Source organism: Paroedura picta, chromosome 8, assembly GCF_049243985.1.
Source record: "Paroedura picta isolate Pp20150507F chromosome 8, Ppicta_v3.0, whole genome shotgun sequence".
NCBI classification, from domain to species: domain Eukaryota; kingdom Metazoa; phylum Chordata; class Lepidosauria; order Squamata; family Gekkonidae; genus Paroedura; species Paroedura picta.
Window position 1 is genome coordinate 100,331,671 of NC_135376.1, and position 19,204 is coordinate 100,350,874.

General features: G+C 44.6%; 1 protein-coding gene across 16 annotated transcripts in view; it reads left to right on the forward strand.

Moving 5' to 3' along the window:
- MAPK8 (mitogen-activated protein kinase 8) overlaps nt 1–19,204 on the forward strand; it is an 85,372-nt gene that overhangs the window by 17,365 nt on the left and 48,803 nt on the right. For 10 of the 16 annotated variants that reach the window (XM_077350970.1, XM_077350971.1, XM_077350977.1 and 7 more), the window contains 5 exons: nt 4,389–4,518; nt 7,266–7,442; nt 14,638–14,696; nt 14,795–14,933; nt 17,823–17,988. In XM_077350970.1, coding sequence (XP_077207085.1) covers nt 4,389–4,518; nt 7,266–7,442; nt 14,638–14,696; nt 14,795–14,933; nt 17,823–17,988 — 671 coding nt within the window. The remainder of the gene's footprint in view (nt 1–4,388; nt 4,519–7,265; nt 7,443–14,637; nt 14,697–14,794; nt 14,934–17,822; nt 17,989–19,204) is intronic. The other 6 variants (XM_077350980.1, XM_077350979.1, XM_077350986.1 and 3 more) reach the window with 1 other exon arrangement.

The following is a 19,204-nucleotide window of genomic DNA, read 5'->3' on the forward strand; positions in this document are numbered from 1 at the left end:
CGGGATCCATGTTGCAAATTGTTTGCGGAACGAAAAATCGCCATTTTAAATAGTGGAATTCGTCGTTATGCATACCTGCCTTTGTAGTGGAATCCAGTTGTGTTTCTATCGTTTCCCACAGGGTTCGGGTCTCGGCAAAAATCGCTAGCCAGGAAGCGCTATTGCTGAGCTGTGTCCCGCCCCTGGCCGTCAAGCAGCCAATGGGCGGCCATTATCATGCTCCAAAACAGCCCCTTTCACTTTAAGGAAGGTTTAAAAAAAAAAAACACACACACACACCCGTTGCAACGCATATGCGTTGATTCGTTGCAACGGAGAGACCCATCCAGCTAGCAGGTGGTGTTTGAGTTGCCGTTTCATCGTTGCCACGCTCTCCCCGAGTGAAAAAAAAAATCCCCCCCACCTCACGGGCGCGATTTTCGGCCGAAAATAGTGTGAAAAATAAAGGGAAAATAAACCAGCAAACGGGCCTCTGTGTTGCTTGTGCTTGTTGACTTTAAACAGAGGGACTGCAGCTGGGGAAGCCTCACTGGCTAAATGAAGGCTTGCCGGTGCGTTGATCTCCGCTCGCTCGGAGAAAAAAAAATGGCGATCGCTTCACCTGAAGATCAGAGGAGAGAGCCAGGGGGAGGGACTTTGCAGAAACCGCAACAATGGTAACACACAGAACTTTCCCGCTAGTGTTGCAGATTGGTTGCAGGAGTGTAGCGCTTTCCGGAGGGTGAATCCACTTTTTGGGATTTCCCTGAAAGCGCTACAATGAAGCGCTTTTTGCGGATCGGTTTCAAGATTGTTGCAGATTGTCAATGACGTTGTGCATAATGGCAAAACTGTAGCGATTTCAATTAGTAACCATTGTGCTATTTTGGATGAATGCGGAACGGCCCCCAGAGTTCTCTCCCACTCCTGTTGTTTGACTTCCGGACATTGGATTCTCGTTTGGTGTGTTGCCAGCTGATTTGTGTTTTCATCAGCTGTTTTCTTCAAACCATCGATTCTGTCTGAGAGCTCTTTCCTGATATCTTGAATTTCATTTTCAATCTTTTTGACTACTTTCAGTATCTCTAAGTTGCCTTTGTTTAACAAATAAAACATCTGTGCGTTTGTTAGATTTTCCATTTCTTTGTGCAGTATGCAGTAACAGCGTCTCGCGAGAGTTCGGGTGATCAGACGTTATCAGTTAATAAAATCTCCGTATTCTGTCAGGAACTTCCCCTGAGCTCTCATTAACAAATTCTCAAGTCCTTTCGTTGTCAGTTTTAACGAGTGTATTTAGCTGGCTTGCCTCCCGTCCGAAGAAAGAATTCTCTTGTAAATTGGTTAGTGGTGAAGGAGGGGGGCTTTGAAGAAGAGAAGATCAAACAGAAAACTCACAGTCTTTGCGTTCCTCAGACTTCTGCTCTTTTCAAGCTGGAGTAAAAAAAGATGGTCTGGGAAAAGTGCAGGCTTTTATCAGCTGGTCGTTCCAAGCTTAGAAGATTATTTACGACAAGGACGTCATTATGACCCCCAGCACAGGTAGCGGTGATCCGGAGAACTTAGTCTCCGCGGATCTGTAGGACCCTCAGGATGCCGTTCCCGGTTCCTGGGGCAACTGGCGAGCAAGATTTGCGTATCTTGCTCAGGTCGGCCAGGTGCTTCTCCTGGCCCTCTGCCTGGCTGGGGAGCCCGTTACAGATCGGGCTAGCACGGCCCCATCTTCAGTCGTCTGAGTGGAAATGTTGGGAGGGTTGTCTTATATGCCCTGTCGTCTTAAACTGTCAAAGCCAGTGATCCACGGCTCACATCCTACTATTTACTGCCGGCCCCATCTGTCTCTATACTAGTGTGAAACGTTCTTACAAGTAGAAGCTAAGCTGGCAGCTGTCTTGTCCTGGGATCGGAAAGTAGAATTCAAAATTACATTACATATTACTAACAGTCACATAATCCCAATTAAAATAAATTGTGAGGAATGTGGATACGCAAATTATATAAGGTTAGCATGCATAGTGAGATTAAAAACCTCTGTCCTTGTTGAGTCCAGGGTATGTCAAAGTATTGAGTGTTGTAATAACTTGCATTTCTGCAATCTCCCTTTCTAGCCTGTTATTGAAGTTTCTTTGTAATAAAACAGCTACTTTCAGGTTGAAGTGTTCCCCTACAGGTTTTTCAGTCTTGTGGCTTTTAATGTCAGACTTGTGTCCATTAATTCTTTAGTGAAGGGTTTGACCCATTTGCCCTATGTAGAGAACAGGGGGACATTGCTGGCACTTGATGGCATAGACAATGTTAGAAGATGAGCAAGTGTATAGGTGATGTTGTTAGGTCCCGTAATTGTGGCATTGGAGTGTATATGGCTGCACAGTTGGCATCTGGGTTTGTTGCAGTGTCCATATTCACATTCAATGCTGCATTGTTGTGGGTGAGTTGTTTGAGATTGGGAGGCTGCTTGTGTGAAAGAAAAGGTTTACCCCCCAGTACTTGGGAAAGAGAACTGTCATTATCCAGTAGGGGTTGTAAGTCACTGATGATACGTTGTACTGTCTTGAGCTGAGAGCTGTATGTAACCACTAGTGATGTTCTGTTGTTTTCTCTTTTGGGTCTGTTACTATTGTAACAGGATTAACTTTTGCTTATATATTCCTACTGTTATGATAGTCAGTCTTTTGAAGGGTGCTTGCACTCGAAAGCTCAGGCCTTGAAAAAATCTTTGTTGGTCTTAAAGGTGCTACTGGACTCTGATTTGATTGTGCTACTTCAGACCAACACGGCTACTCATTTGAGTTTATACGTCGGTTATTGGTATTGTTATGGTTATTTATATGTTATGGACTGTTTTGTGTATTGTTTGTACATTTTTATGTAAACAGCCCTGAGCCTCTGGAGAGGGCGGTATATAAATATGATAGATAGGTAGGTAGGTATGTAGGTACGTACGTACATACATACATACATACATACATACATACATACATACATACATACATACATACATAAATGAAGTGGAGAAGCACTGCCTGTAGTCTTGTCCAATCAAGTATAGAACCGTGGATTCCTCAATGTGGACTCAGAAGAAAAAAGGAAATCACGTGGTACAATGATGCAGTAGTCTTCTCAATGTTTATAAGTGAAAAGGTTATAACATAAAGTCTAAATGGTCAAACATATGATCAAACATAAAGAGTCAACCAAAACAGGATCCTAGGTTAGGTCAGTGGTCCCCAACCTTTTTATCACCGGGGACCACTCAACACCTTTTACTGAGGCCCTGTGGGGGGGGGGTAGTTTACTCCTCTACTCTCAACCACTGCCCTAACGCTCTCTGATTGCTATGGTAATGTTTAAACCCTTCAAAATAAGATACAGACACGCCACAACAATGAACATAAGGAACATTATATTTTCATGGAAATTTTAACTCATGACAATGGCAAATCAATGGGAACCCTGAGCTTGTTTCTCTGCAACGAGATAGTCCCATCTGGGAGTGATGGGAGACAAGGACACCCAAAGTGTGTTGTAAAGGTCCGGGAGGGGGGGAAGGCATCCTTTGGGGCCCATCTCCAATTAGTCGAAGGACCACATGTGGTCCGCAGCCCACAGGTTGGGGATCGCTACTCTAGTGTGTCAATGGTATGACAAAAAAAGGATAAACTCAAGAGTTCTTTGTACATTTGTTTTAGTGTTCTCTCATCATAGCTCCTCATTGAATACCAGGAATAGTAGCAAAGTCATGAGACTGCATTTCATATATTTCTTAGATTGTGGGGTTTAGAAGTGCCCATGGCATTTAAAATATTGTTCTGTGGCCTCTAAGGAGATGGGTTAAAAATACAACCACCATGCTTTCCCCCCTCCCCATCTCTTTATCAAAGCTTTTGTACTGAGGGGAGTCAGTGGGATTGACTAAAGGTTGTAATCATGCAAGCTGATCTAATAGGATTTGGGATCATCCCTTTGTCTAATCCTTTACTTTCTTCTTTTGTTCTCTTTGTAGTTACCCTTTAATATGTTTTAAAGCAGATTAATCAACCTTGTTTCTGTTTTCAAGGTCATTGCTTTTTTTGCCAACACAACATTGATGCCTTCGCCATCTAGGCCTGTCCAAAGCTTTTTCTTTTCCAAAAGGACATTTCTTTCCTACATATTATGGTAGTTTTGATGTTCTGTGATTGAATGTTGTATCAGCAGTTAGACTTTTTATAACCTTCAGTGGCATCATAGTGAAATATATCTAAGATCATGCCCTTGACTGATCATGTGGTTGCAGGATAGTTCTTGAAACTGTGTCTTGAGTTTAGCCTTTGAAACGGCAGCAGAAGCTCTTCCCTGCCAGGGGAAATTGTTACCCTTGCTTGTAAAATGTTGCATGATTGTGATTATATCAATACTTTTTTTATTTACAGCGCATCCTATGATACAATCCTTGAAAGAAATGTTGCAATCAAAAAGCTAAGTCGGCCGTTTCAGAACCAGACCCATGCCAAGCGAGCCTACAGAGAGCTGGTTCTCATGAAGTGTGTGAACCACAAAAATGTAAGCACTGTTGTTCATTGTTTCAAGGTAAATGATAAGGGCCATGGCTGTTGTTCAGATAGCTTCCCCAAAAGTTCTGGGGAAGCAGTCCTATGCCCTCCCCGAGGGGTAAAATTATTTTTATTCTCTCAGACCTTCTGTTGAGTGGTTGGGAGTTTTTTCTTCCTCACCTCCTTTTTAATTGTATGTTGCTGATTTAAAATCTTTTTCGTTCTTTAGTTTTATACTTCCTTTCCAGTTTGTATGTGCTGTTTGGTGTAACTTGGTCTTATGATACTTGGAGTTGTGTTTTGCTCTGTATTTGATTCGTTAAGGAGAGCTCCACTGGATCACACCAGTGGTCTTTCTAGTGCAGCATCCAGCCTCACACAAAAGCCAGCCACTTCCACTAGTTACTTGTCTGTGAGTTATATGTATTTGTGCAAATTCTCACTTGATGCTTGTAGCCAGATGCGGATGTTAGATTTTCGTAGGGCAAACTTTAATAAACTCAGAGACATGATGAGTGTCATACCATGGACAAGAATGCTGGAAGGGAAGGGAAGAGGTGAAGGGTGGGCGCTACTCAAACAAGAGCTATTGCATGCTCAATCAATGACTATTCCAGAAATACGAAAACACTGCAGGAGCTCTAAGAAACCTATTTGGATGAACAGAGAACTTCAAGAGGAACTAAGAAAGAAAAGGAAAATGTTCAGGAAATGGAGGGAAGGACAGAGCTCTAAAGAAGAGTACCTACAGGTTACTAGGCACTGTAGATCAATCATCAGAAAGGCCAAAGCTGAGAGTGAGCTAAGATTGGCCAGGGAAGCCCATTGTAACAAGAAAAGATTTTTCAGTTATGTGAGGAGCAAATGTAAAGTAAAGGAGGCAATAGGCCCGCTGTTGGGTGCGGATGGACAAACTCTAACGAAAGATGCAGAGAAAGCAGAAAGGCTTAGTGCCTATTTTACATCTGTTTTTTCCCACAGGTCAAAGTGTTTAGGCATATCTAGAGATGGCTGTAGCTAAAGGATAGTGTATAGGTGGCAGGTTAACATGGATAGAGAGGTTATCAAGAGGCATTTAGCTGCACTGGATGAGTTCAAATCCCCTGGTCCAGATGAAATGCACCCGAGAGTACTCAAAGAACTTTCCAGAGAACTTGCACAGCCCTGGTCCATCATCTTCGGAACCTCTTTAAGGACTGGAGATGTCCTGGAGGACTGGAAGAGAGCAAAGGTTATTCGATCTTCAAAAAAGGGAGGAAAGATGACCCGGGAAACTACAGACCAGTGAGTCTGACCTCTGTTGTGGGGAAGATAATGGAGCAGATATTAAAGGGAGCGATCTGCAAACATCTGGAGGACAATTTGGTGATCCAAGGAAGTCAGCATGGATTTGTCTCCAAGAGGTCCTGCCAGACCAACCTAGTTTCCTTTTTTGACCAAGTAACAGGTTTGCTGGATCAGGGAAATTTGGTTGATGTCATTTACTTGGATTTTAGTAAAGCTTTTGACAAGGTTCCCCATGATGTTCTGATGGATAAATTGAAGGACTGCAATCTGGATTTTCAGATAGTCAGGTGGATAGGGAATTGGTTAGAGAACCGCACTCAAAGAGTTGTTGTCAATGGTGTTTCATCAGACTGGAGAGAGGTGAGTAGCGGGGTACCTCAGGGTTCGGTGCTCGGCCCGGTACTTTTTAACATATTTATTAATGATCTAGATGAGGGGGTGGTGGGACTACTCATCAAGTTTGCAGATGACACCAAATTGGGAGGATTGGCAAATACTCCGGAAGATAGAGACAGAGTTCAACGAGATCTGAACACAATGGAAAAATGCGCAAATGAGAACAAGATGCAATTAAATAAAGATAAGTGTAAAGTTCTGCATCTGGGTCAGAAAAATGAAAAGCTGGATGGGGGATACGCTTCTAGGTAGCACTGTGTGTGAACGAGACCTTGGGGTACTTGTGGATTGTAAACTAAACATGAGCAGGCAGTGTGATGCAGCGGTAAAAAAGGCAAATGCCATTTTGGGCTGTATCAATAGAGGCATCACATCAAAATCACAAGATGTCATAGTCCCATTGTATACGGCGCTGGTCAGACCACACCTGGAGTACTGTGTGCAGTTCTGGAGGCCTCACTTCAAGAAGGACGTCGATAAAATGAAAGGGTACAGAGGAGAGCGATGAAGATGATCTGGGGCCAAGGGACCAAGCCCTATGAAGATAGGTTGAGGGACTTGGGAATGTTCAGCCTGGAGAAAAGGAGGTTGAGAGGGGACATGATAGCCGTCTTTAAGTATTTGAAAGGTTGTCACTTGGAGGAGGGCAGGATGCTGTTTCTGCTGGCTGCAGAGGAGAGGACACACAGTAATGGGTTTAAACTTAAAGTACAACGATATAGGCTAGATATCAGGAAAAAGTTTTTCACAGTCAGAGTAGTTCAGCAGTGGAATAGGATGCCTAAGGGGGTGGTGAGCGCCCCCTCACTGGAAGTCTTCAAGCAAAGGTTGGATACACACTTTTCTTGGATGCTTTAGGATGCTTAGGGCTAATCCTGCGTTGAGCAGGGGTTTGGACTAGATGGCCTGTATGGCCCCTTCCAAGTCTATGATTCTATGATTCTATGAAGAGATTGCTCGCCACCAATTATTTCGGGGGCTTATAAAGAGTACTGTAGTTTTAACAGAGTATGTTAAATACCTTGTTCCTTTTGTCAAAGGGATTATCCTTACCATAGTTCCTCTCTATATTAGGCAAATGGCCATCTGGGCGGTGCTGTCCAGGCACTGTCCGGAACAGGAACCTCCTGCCCGGCCAGCGCTTCCCGTACAGTGGGCCAATCCTGGAGCGCCCACCTCCTTGAGCCGCGTGCCCAGCCTCTCCGCCAGAAGCTTCCTGGCCGGCCAGGAGGGCACATCCACAGCTCCCAGGTACCTCTGTCCCTGGGGGGGAGGCGGCTTTCCCTAGCCACTTGCCTGGCAAAGGCCTCTAACCGCGTCTGCGACACAGTGAAAGGCATCGTGGGACAGGCGACTGCTCCTGGGAACAGCACCCGGGGGGTCGGCAGCCTTTCCCTCACCCCTTGCCACACAAAGGCCACAAGCGGCTGCTCCTGGGAATAGCGCCCCAGGGGAGATGGCGGCTTTTCCCTCCCCGTTTGACCCGCAAAGGCCTCTCGCCGTGTCTGCAACGCGGCAAGAGTCCTTCGTGGGGCAAGCAGCTCCTCCCGGGAACGCTTCTAGCTATTCTCTGGAATTTAGCATTCAGTTGGATGTATCTTTCTCTTTCTCCTTGCCAGGGACAGAGGTACCTGGGAGCCATGGATGCGCCTTTGCCTTTTACTTCCTTTCTCTCCTCAGCCATTTGTAAAGCTTCCTCAGACAGCCATTTTGATTTCTTGCATTTCTTTTTCTTTGGGATGGTTTTAGTTCCTACCTCTTGTACAACGTTACAAACCTCCGTCCATAGTTCTTCAGGCACTCTGTCTATCAGATCTAATTCCTTAAATCTATTTATCACCTCTACTGTATATTCGTCGGGGATATGACTTAGTTCATACCTGAGTGGCCTAGAGCACATAGTCAATCTGATTTCTGTGTTGACCGTCTGGCGTTGTCCATGTGTAGTTGGAGAAGAGTTGGGTTGTTGGAAAAGCGTGTTTGCTATGACCATTGTATTCTCTTGACAAAATTCTACCAGCCTCTGCCCTGCTTTCTTTTGTACTCCAAGGCCAAACTTGCCTGTTATCCCGGTTATCATTTGGCTTCCTATTTTAGCATTCCAATCCCCCATAATGATAAGCACATCATTTTTTGCCGTTGCTTCTAGAAGGTGTTGTAGGGCTTCATAAAACTGGTCAACTTCATCCTCTTCGGCAGCAGTAGTTGGGGCATAGACCTGGATTACTGTGAATGGTTTGCCTTGGATTCGAACTGAGATCATTCTGTCATTTTGGGGATTTTATCCCAGTACTGCTTTTCCTACTCTTATTGATTATGATGATGAAGGCTACTCCATTTCTTCTGCAAGATTCTTGCCCACAATAGTATACCTGATGGTCATCTGAATTAAATTAACCCATTCCTGTCCATTTTAGTTCACTAATTCCTAAAATGTCGATGTTCAGTCTTGCATCTCTTGTTTGACCACTTCCAGCTTGCCTTGATTCATGGATCTGACGTTCCAGGTTCCTATGGAATAGAAGTCTTTACAGCATCGGACTGTCTTTTCGCCACCAGTTCCCTCCGCAACTGAGCGTCCTTTGGGCTTTGGCCCAGTCGCTTCATTCATACTAGTGCTACTTGTACTAGCCGTCTGCTCATCCCCAGTAGCATATTGGACACTTTCCGACCTGAGGGGCTCATCTTCCGGCGTCATATCATTTTCCCTTTTGAACCTGTCCATTGGGTTTCCATGGCAAAGATACTGGAGTGGTTTGCCATTTCCTTCTCCAATGGATCACCTTTTGTCAGAGCTTTCTGCTATGATCTGTCCGTCTTGGGTGGCCCTGCACGGCATAGATCATAGCTTCACCGAGTTTCGCAAGCCCCCTTGCCATGGCAAGGCAGCGATCCTTGAAGGGGATATATAGTCATGTATATATAGTCATGTATAGTAAATGTTTAACAATTTTTTTTAATAAATTAAAAATTAACTCCTATTCATTAAAGAAACATTTCCAGGTTTCAGAAAACCCTATTTGAGAAAGCCTAGTTTAGACAATGGAATTATCTTTAGGTATATACTTGTTTGCCTTCTGTAGGTTCCCCCCCCCCCCCCCACATTTGGAAAAATATTTTTGGAAGTTGACGTTTTCTGTTGGATCTTTTCTTTTTTTTGACATCACAAGGGCCACCAAAGCAGCTAACAAATTAAATATCCACTATAAAATCAAATTTTAAAACCATTGAAACCACAACTAAAACAATCATCATATAAATAAAAATATAACCATAAATTACATTCACAAAAAATTCATAGAATCATAGAGTTGGAAGGGGCCATACAGGCCATCTAGTCCAACCCCCTGCTCAACGCAAGATCAGCCCTAAGCATCCTAAAACATCCAAGAAAAGTGTGTATCGTTGCTCTCCTCTGTACCCTTTCAATTTTATCTACGTCCTTCTTGAAGTGAGGCCTCCAGAACTGCACACAGTACTCCAGGTGTGGTCTGACCAGTGCCGTATACAATGGGACTATGACATCTTGTGATTTTGATGTGATGCCCCTGTTGATACAGCCCAAAATGGCATTCACCTTTTTTACTGCTGCATCACACTGCCTGCTCATGTTTAGTTTACAATCCACATGTACCCCAAGGTCTCGTTCACACACAGTGCTACCTAGAAGCGTATCCCCCATCCAGATCATTGATAAATATGTTAAAAAGTACCGGGCCGAGCACCGAACCCTGAGGTACCCCGCTACTCACCTCTCTCCAGTCTGATGAAACACCATTGACAACTCTTTGAGTGCGGTTCTCTAACCAATTCCCTATCCACTTAACTATCTGAAAATCCAGTCCTTCAACTTATCCATCAGAACATCATGGGGAACCTTGTCAAAAGCTTTACTAAAATCCAAGTAAATGACATCAACCGAATTTCCCTGATCCAGCAAACCTGTTACTTGGTCAAAAAAGGAAACCAGGTTGGTCTGGCAGGACCTGTTGGAAACAAATCCATGCTGACTTCCTTGGATCACCAAATTGTCCTCCAGATGTTTGCAGATCGCTCCCTTTAATATTTGCTCCATTATCTTCCCCACAACAGAGGTCAGACTCACTGGTCTGTAGTTTCCTGGGTCATCCTTCCTCCCTTTTTTGAAGATCGCAATAACATTTACTCTCTTCCAGTCCTCCGGGACATCTCCAGTCCTTAAAGAGGTTCCAACGATGATGGACAAGGGCTGTGCAAGTTCTCTGGAAAGTTCTTTGAGTACTCTCGGGTGCATTTCATCCGGACCAGGGGATTTGAACTCATCCAGTGCAGCTAAATGCCTCTCGATAACCTCTCTATCCATCTTAACCTGCCACCCAGACACTATCCTTTGGCTACGGCCATCTCTAGATGTGCCTAAACACTTTGACCTGTGGGAAAAAACAGATGTAAAATAGGCACTAAGCCTTTCTACTTTCTCTGCATCCTCTGTTAGAGTTTTTCCATCCGCACCCAACAGTGGGCCTATTGCCTCCTTGACTTTACGTTTGCTCCTCACATAACTGAAAAATCTTTTCTTGTTACAATGGGCTTCCCTGGCCAATCTTAGCTCACTCTCAGCTTTGGCCTTTCTGATGATTGATCTACAGTGCCTAGTAACCTGTAGGTACTCTTCTTTATAGCTCTGTCCTTCCCTCCATTTCCTGAACATTTTCCTTTTCTTTCTTAGTTCCTCTTGAAGTTCTCTGTTCATCCAAATAGGTTTCTTAGAGCTCCTGCAGTGTTTTCGTCTTTCTGGGATAGTCATTGATTGAGCATGCAATAGCTCTTGTTTGAGTAGCGCCCACCCTTCACATGCTCCCTTCCCTTCCAGCATTCTTGTCCATGGTATGACACTCATCATGTCTCTGAGTTTATTAAAGTTTGCCCTACGAAAATCCAACATCCGCGTCTGGCTACAAGCTTCCTTGGCTCCCCATCTCAAAAGGAATTCTGTGAGGACATGGTCACTTCCCCCTACGGTCCCCACCTCCTTCACCTCATCCACCAACTCTTGCCTGTTGGTCAGTATTAAGTCCATTATGGCTGAACCTCTTGTGGGTTCATCTACCATTTGATAAATGAAATTGTCAGCCAGGCAGGTCAGAAACTTGCATGACTGAGGACGCTTCGCAGAGTTTGTTTCCCAGCACACATCTGGGAAATTGAAGTCACCCATGATGACAAGGTCCTGCCGTTTGGATATTTTCTCAAGCTGCTCACAAAGTGCAGCATCCACATCCTCTCGTTGGTCAGGCGGTCGGTAGCAGATACCAACCACCACACTGTTTGTTTTCCCCTCGCTTATTTTTACCCAGATGCTTTCCACTGTAGATATGCTCTCCTTCACTAGAATTTCCTGACAGGTAAGCCATTTCCTCACATACAGTGCCACTCCTCCACCTCTTTGATCTATTCTGTTTTTTCTGAACAGTTCATATCCATCCATCATTACATTCCAGTCGTGAGAATCATTCCACCAAGTTTCTGTGATGCCTACTAGATCATACCTTTCCATCAGCATGAGAAGTTCCAGCTCTTCCTTTTTATTGCCCATGCTTCGGGCGTTAGTATAAAGACATCTGAATCCTTTTACTTTTGGTTCCCTATGAGGTGGCCTTGCCGGTTGGGCTGCCCCCGGTCGTTTTTCTTCCATACACTCCCTATGTTGATCGTCTCCTTCCCCTAGTGGCTTTAGCTTAAAGCTCTCCTGATGAATCTCCCCAGGTTCCTGCCAAACACATTCTTCCCCAGTTTCGATAAGTGCAGTCCATCAGGTGCTAGTAGGCCGTCCTCAAGAAAGCCTATCCCATGGTCCCAGAAACCAAATCTCTCCTGCCGACACCAACTACGCAGCCAGTGATTCACCTCCATTATCTTTCTCTCCTGACACATTCCTCTTCCCTTCACAGGCAAGATTGAAGAGAATACCACTTGTGCCCCCATTTGCTTGAGCTTCCTCCCCAGATCTTGATAGTCTGTTTTAATAGGAGCAATGGTATTCAGGGACATGTCATTCGTTCCCACATGGACCATCACAAATGGGTAGTAATCTGTAGATTTGAGGTGTTTGGGCAGCCGTTCTGAAACATCTTTAATTTTCGCCCCTGGCAAGCAACACACCTCTCGGGTTAGGGGGTCGGGCCCAGCCACATGGCGATCCATTCCTCTGAGCAGGGAGTCTCCAATTACCAGTACTCTCCTTTTTTTCTTCTTCTCAACTCCATTTCCTTCTGTCCCCGTGGCCTCTTCCCTTTGTCTTGGACTTTGTTTTGGGACCTCTTCCCTTGTTGACCCTTGCACCTCCTCTGCAAGGGCCTGAAATCTATTCTGGAGCTCCAAAGGCCCCGAGAACTGTCTCGCTCTTCACCGTTGAGTCTTTTTCCCTAGTGTGTTCAATCTCCTTATCCTCTTCAGGACTGGCTGTATTCTCTTTATTCCGAGTTGCAGGGGTCTCGTCTATGAACTCCTCCCCTTTCTTACTTTGGGTCAGAGTAATAATTCTGTTTTCTAATCCCCTAATCCTTTCCTCCAAAAGTCTTACCAGCTTACACTTCGGGCAACTGTAGTCCATCTTGTCTTCTGGGAGGAAGGCAATCATGTCACACTCACTGCAGATGATGGGATGAGTGTCCTGGAGGTCCATTGTAATATCTAGGCAGTGCAAGTACTAGGGAAATATAATCTACTGATTCTAATTGCTCGGCCAAGAACCCCAGGCCAAGAACCCCAGGCCAAGAGCCCCAGGCCAAGAGCCCCAGGAACCTCTGGCAAGGAGCAGCTCTTTTTAATCCTCCCAACAATTACCCAGCACAATAGCCTCACAATAGCCTCACCTGGTCAGCAGCAACTCTCCCCAGTAGCTCTCTCCACGTGCTCTCAGTTGTCTGAGCTCACCTTTGAATTAAAAACATTGTCCTACTCTTTTATTGATTATGAAAGCTACTCTATTTCTTCTGCAAGAATCTTGCCCACAGTAGTATACCTGATGGTCGTCTGAATTAAATTCACCCATTCCTGTCCATTTTAGTTCACTAATTCCTAAGATGTCGATGTTCCCTCCACAACTGAGCGTCCTTTTGGCTTTGGCCCAGTCGCTTCATTAATTCTGGTGCTACTCGTACTAGCCGTCTGTTCATTCCCAGTAGCATATTAGACACCTTCCAACCTGAGGGGCATCTTCCAGCATCATATCGTTTTGCCTTTTGAACCTGTCCAGAGAGTTTTCATGGCAAAGATACTGGAGTGGTTTGCCATTTCCTTCTCCAGTGGAAAGCCTTTTGTCAGAGCTCTCTGCTACGACCTGTCCGTCTTGGGTGGCCCTGCATGGCATAGCTCATAGCTTCACTGAGCTATGCAAGCCCCTTCGCCATGTCAAGGCAGCGATCCTTGAAGGGGACAGCGATCCTTGAAAGGGATGCTTTTCTGTAAATTAAATCTATTGTTCCTAGTCCTTAGGCATTTCTGCCCTGGGCTTTTAAAGCTCATTGGCATCTGCACCTGACCCTGATATGCACTCTGATGCTACTTTCCCTCAATCTGCATTGCTCAGGATCTAACTACATATTCCCTGGAATATCCAGGAGTGGGGTTTCTTTGCTTTATTGGAGAAATGTCAGCCCATTGCACTTTCTTCCAGGTGCAGATGTTATGCCTCGTTTGGGTTTTCCTTCCCTGCCCCAGCCATACCTCCAGGAGGAACGTTGTGTAGAGGTGTCTGCTGCTGATGGGTTGGTTTCCAGCAGGAGCAGGACTTTCACATCCAGTGGTGTCATTTTAGTTTTTTCCTTCATTTTATGTGGTATCAGCCCCCTTCAGTAATGTAATAATAACAGAACAAGTAAAGGAAGTAAAAATCAGGAGTGAATATTGTGAGTACTGCTCACAGGCAATGAACTTCAACAGAGCTGTGTTAGGTCTATTAGTAAGCCTTGTAACCATAACTTTATGAAATCCAGTCTGGCTGTGGTATAGTGGCTATGAGTGCGGACTTCTAATCTGGCAAGCCATGTTTGATTACATGCTCCCCTGTATGCAGCCACCAGGGTGACCAGCTTGCCACGGCGCTGATAAAGCTGTTCTGACCAAGCAATAATATCAGGGCTCTCTCAGCCTCCCTTCCCCTACAGGGTGTCTGTTGTGGGGGAAGGAAAGGGAAGGCGATTGTAAGCTGCTTTGAGACTCCTTCAGGTGGAGAAAAGTGGCATATAAGAACCAACACTTCTTCTACTTCAGTAATATCAGGGCTCTCTCAGCCTCACCCACCTCACAGGGTGTCTTGTGGGGAGAGGAAAGAGAAGGGGATTGGAAGCCGCTTTGGGACTACTTCAGGTAGAGAAAAGTGGCATATAAGAACCAGCTCTTCTTAATGAAAATGTTATAAAAATCTGTAAGCTGGGTCTCATTACTAGTTTCTTCTTTCTTCTAGATAATTGGCCTATTGAATGTCTTTACCCCACAGAAATCACTGGAAGAATTTCAAGATGTGTAAGTGTAACTTTTGCCAAACCTGTTTGCTTCCTCCATAATAGATTGGCTACCAAAGGGACTGTTGTCTAACTTTACTATTTGGTTTGTTTCAAAAGTTACATAGTGATGGAGCTCATGGATGCAAATCTCTGCCAGGTGATTCAGATGGAGCTGGACCATGAACGGATGTCCTATCTCCTCTACCAGATGCTGTGTGGCATTAAACACCTTCACTCTGCTGGAATTATACACAGGGTCAGTGATATACGTATGATGTTTCTGAACTTTCCAGTCTGCAATGTTGCGAGTGTCCTGCGTAGTACAGGGGGTTGGACTAGATGGCCCAGGAAGTACCTCCAAACTCTGTGATTCTATGATTCTGTTTCTTTGAGAAGCCAAGTTGGCTAGGATAGCTGTTTGTGTGCCCATCCAAGGCCCCTCCCCTCCCCCTCCAGGCTCATCATTGGCCAGTTTGGAAGGGGATGGGGGGGTTGACATGACCATATATATAGTCATTTGTTGTTGTTGTTAGATGCAAAGAAATGTCCAACCCATCGCGACCCCATGGACAATGATCCTCCAGGCCTTCCTGTCTTCTACCATTCCCTGGAGTCCATTTAAGTTTGCACCGACTGCTACAGTAACTCCATCCAGCCACCTCATTCTCTGTCGTCCCCTTCTTGTTTGCTCCCAGCATTAGGCTCTTCTCCAGAGAGTCCTTCCTTCTCATGAGGTGGCCGAAGTATATGAGTTTCATCTTCAGGATCTGGCCTTCTAAAGAGCAGTCAGGGCTGATCTCCTCTAGGGCTGACCGGTTTGTTCGCCTTGCAATCCAAGGGACTTGCAAGAGTCTTCTCCAGCACCAGAGTTCAAAAGCCTCAATTCTTTGATGCTCGGCCTTCCTTATGGTCCAACTTTCACAACCATACATTGCAACTTGGAAGACCATAGCCTTGACTAGAGGCACTTTTGTTGGCAGGGTGATGTCTGTGCTTTTTAGGATGCTGTCTAGATTTGCCATAGTTTTCCTCCCCAGGAGCAAGTGTCTTTTAATTTCTTTGCTGCAGTCCCCATCTGCAGTGATCTTGGAGCCCAGGAAAATAAAATCTGTCACTACCTCCATTTCTTCCCCATCTAATTGCCAGGAATTGAGAGGGCCGGATGCCATGATCTTCGTTTTCTTGATGTTGAGTTTCAAGCCAACCTTTGCACTCTCCTCCTTCACCCGCATCAAGAGGCTCTTCAAGACTCTACAGAAGTCTATTTTGGATATTGTGCTTGCCACCTCGGCATATTGAGTGTGACACTTTTACTGCATCGTCTTTTAAGATTTTGAATAGTTCAACTGGAATGCTGTCACCTCCACTGGCTTTATTGTTGCTCAGACTTCCTAAGGCCCATTTGACTTGACATTCTAGGATGTCTGGCTCCAGGTCAGTGACTACCCCATCATGGTTATCATGGATGTCAAGCTCGCTCTTGTATAGTTCTTCTGTATAATTTTGCTACCATTTTTTAATCTCTCCTGCTTCTGTTAGGTCCCTACCATTTTGGTCCTTTATCATACCCATCTTTGCATGAAAAGTTCTCTTCATATTTCAAATTTTCTTGAAGAGATCTCTGGTCCTCCCTATTCTATTGTTTTCTTCTATTTGTTTGCACTGTTCACTTAAGAAGGCATTATTATCTCTTCTAGCTATTCTCTGGTATTCTGTATTCAAATGGGAGTATCTTTTTCTTCCTCCCTTCTGTTTCACTTCCCTTCTCTCCTCAGCTATTTGTAAAGCTTCCTCAGACAGCCATTTTGCTTTGTTGCATTTCTTTTTCTTTGGGATGGTTTTAGTTGCTACCTCTTGTACAGTGTTGTGAACCTCCGTCAGTTCTTCTTTTATTGATTATGAAGGCTACTCTTTCTTCTGCAAGATTCTTGCTCACAGTAGTATACCTGATGGTCGTCTGAATTAAATTCACCCATTCCTGTCCATTTTAGTTCACTAATTCCTAAAATGTTCAGTCTTGTCATCTCTTGTTTGACCACTTCCAGCTTGCCTTGATTCATGGATCTGACGTTCCAGGTTCCTATGGAATAAAAGTCTTTACAGCATCGGACTGTCTTTTCACCACCAGTTCCCTCCGCAACTGAGTGTACTTTCGGCTTTGGCCCAGTCGCTTCATTCATACTAGTGCTACTTGTACTAGCCGTCTGCTCATCCCCAGTAGCATATTGGACACTTTCCGACCTGAGGGGCTCATCTTCTTGCATCATATCGTTTTCCCTTTTGAACCTGTCCATTGGGTGTTCATGCCAAAGATACTGGAGTGGTTTGCCATTTCCTTCTCCAGTGGATCACCTATTGTCAGAGCTCTCAGCCATGACCTGTCCGTCTTGGGTGGCCCTGCACGGCATAGCTCATAGCTTCACTGAGCTACGCAAGCCCCTTCGCCACGGCAAGGCAGCGATCCTTGAAGGGGATATATAGTCATATCTCCTAGTAAATGTTTGACAGTTTTTTAAAATAAATTAAAAATTAACTCCTATTCATTAAAGAAACCTTTCCAGGTTTCAGAAAACCCTATTTGAGAAAGCCTAGTTTAGACAATGGAATTATCTTTAGGTATGTACTTGTTTGCCTTCTGTAGCCTTCCCCCCCCCCCCCCATTTGGAAAAATATTTTTGGAAGTTTACGTTTTCTGTTGGATCTTTTCTTTTTTTTCCTGACATCACAAGGTCCACCAAAGCAGCTAACAAATTAAATATCCACTATAAAACCAAATTTTAAAACCATTGAAACCACCACTAAAACAATCATCATATAAATAAAAATATAACCATAAATTATATTCACAAAAAATTCATAGAATCATAGAATCATAGAGTTGGAAGGGGCCATACAGGCCATCTAGTCCAACCCCCTGCTCAACGCAAGATCAGCCCTAAGCATCCTAAAACATCCAAAAAAATCGACCACTTTGGTGGCTGATTTGCTCGTGGCCTGGCATGCTTCTCGCTCCGGGGGTGGGCGAGGGAAGAAGGAGCCGCGGCCTGCGGGTTGGGGACCACTGGTCTAAGGGGCTTAAAGGTCTCAGAATTTACCCCAAACTGGTCTTAAAGTGATGTGACTTTCTCTGTTGTTTGTTTTAAAGGATTTGAAACCAAGCAATATAGTAGTAAAATCTGACTGCACTTTGAAGATTCTTGACTTTGGGCTGGCCAGAACTGCAGGAACCAGTTTTATGATGACACCTTATGTCGTGACTCGTTACTACAGAGCTCCAGAAGTCATCCTGGGGATGGGATACAAAGAAAATGGTTAGCAGCTCTCACTTTTTTTTTCTTAATATAGCGTGGCTGATGATTTCTCTTTTTCTCCCTCCCAACTTTGCCTTGATCTCTCAAAACATTTTTTTAGAAGAATGACCGAAATGTGTAAAATGTTTAATCTCAGATTGTGAGATTGACAGCCGATTAGAAATATTATTGCTATACTATATATTGGTGGTCCTAAAACAAAATGTAGAGTGCTGTTTAGCCTTTCTGTGGCAGTAAAAGTTTGCTTTGGTCAGGAACATATTTATTTTATTTCATTTTTATTTATTACATTTATATACTGCCCTCCCCTGAGGCTCAGGGTGGTTCACATGAAATGTAGGGGAACAAGAACAATACATCAAACTCCATAACTATGGCAAATGGAAGTAACAATAATAATAGTAGTAATCAACAGAGAGAATAACATTCTAACAGAATAACAATCAACAGATCTATGGTTGGTCAGTTTAGACATATGGATTCATGGGAGGGAGGTTTGGGGCCCAGTGGATGTAGTTGGTTTTGGTTGGCCTCAACCAAATGTTCTCCTCTGGGAGATCATTCCACCAGGTGGGGCCAGGACACAGAAGGCTCTAGCCCTGGTTAAGGTCAAGCGAGTTTCCTTGGGGCTAGGGATCACCAGCCATCTGGAGGTTGCGGTGCGCAGAGTTCTTTGAGGGGTGTAGGCAAAGAGGTGGTCTCTCAGGTACACTTGGCACAGACCACATATGGCTTTGAAGGCGATTACCAGAACCTTAAGCCTGATTCGGAATTCGACTGGTAACCACTGGAGTTGTTGGAGAATGGTCCAGATGTGGGACCTCCATGGTGTTTCTGTGAGGACCCTGGCTGTTGCATTTGGACAAGCTATAGTTTCCAGATCAAGGTTAAGGATAGGCCTGCGTAGAGCAAGTTACAAAAGTCCAATCTAAAGGTGACCGTTGCATGGATCGCTGTGGCTATATGTTTCCGAGGCCAAGTAGGGCGCTAGTAGTTTGGCTTGGCAAAGGTGGTAGAATGCCAGCTGTGCTACTCTGGTGACCAGAGCCTCCACTGAGAGGGAAGCATCTAGGATCATGCCCAGGATCATGCTGCACTCCATCCAGGTTGGGCAAACGCACTTCCTTGCTTGGGTGCTTCCTGCCCAGCCATAAGACCTCCATCTTTGAAGGGCTGAGCTTCAGATGACTCTGCTTGAGCTACCTTGTCCCTGATT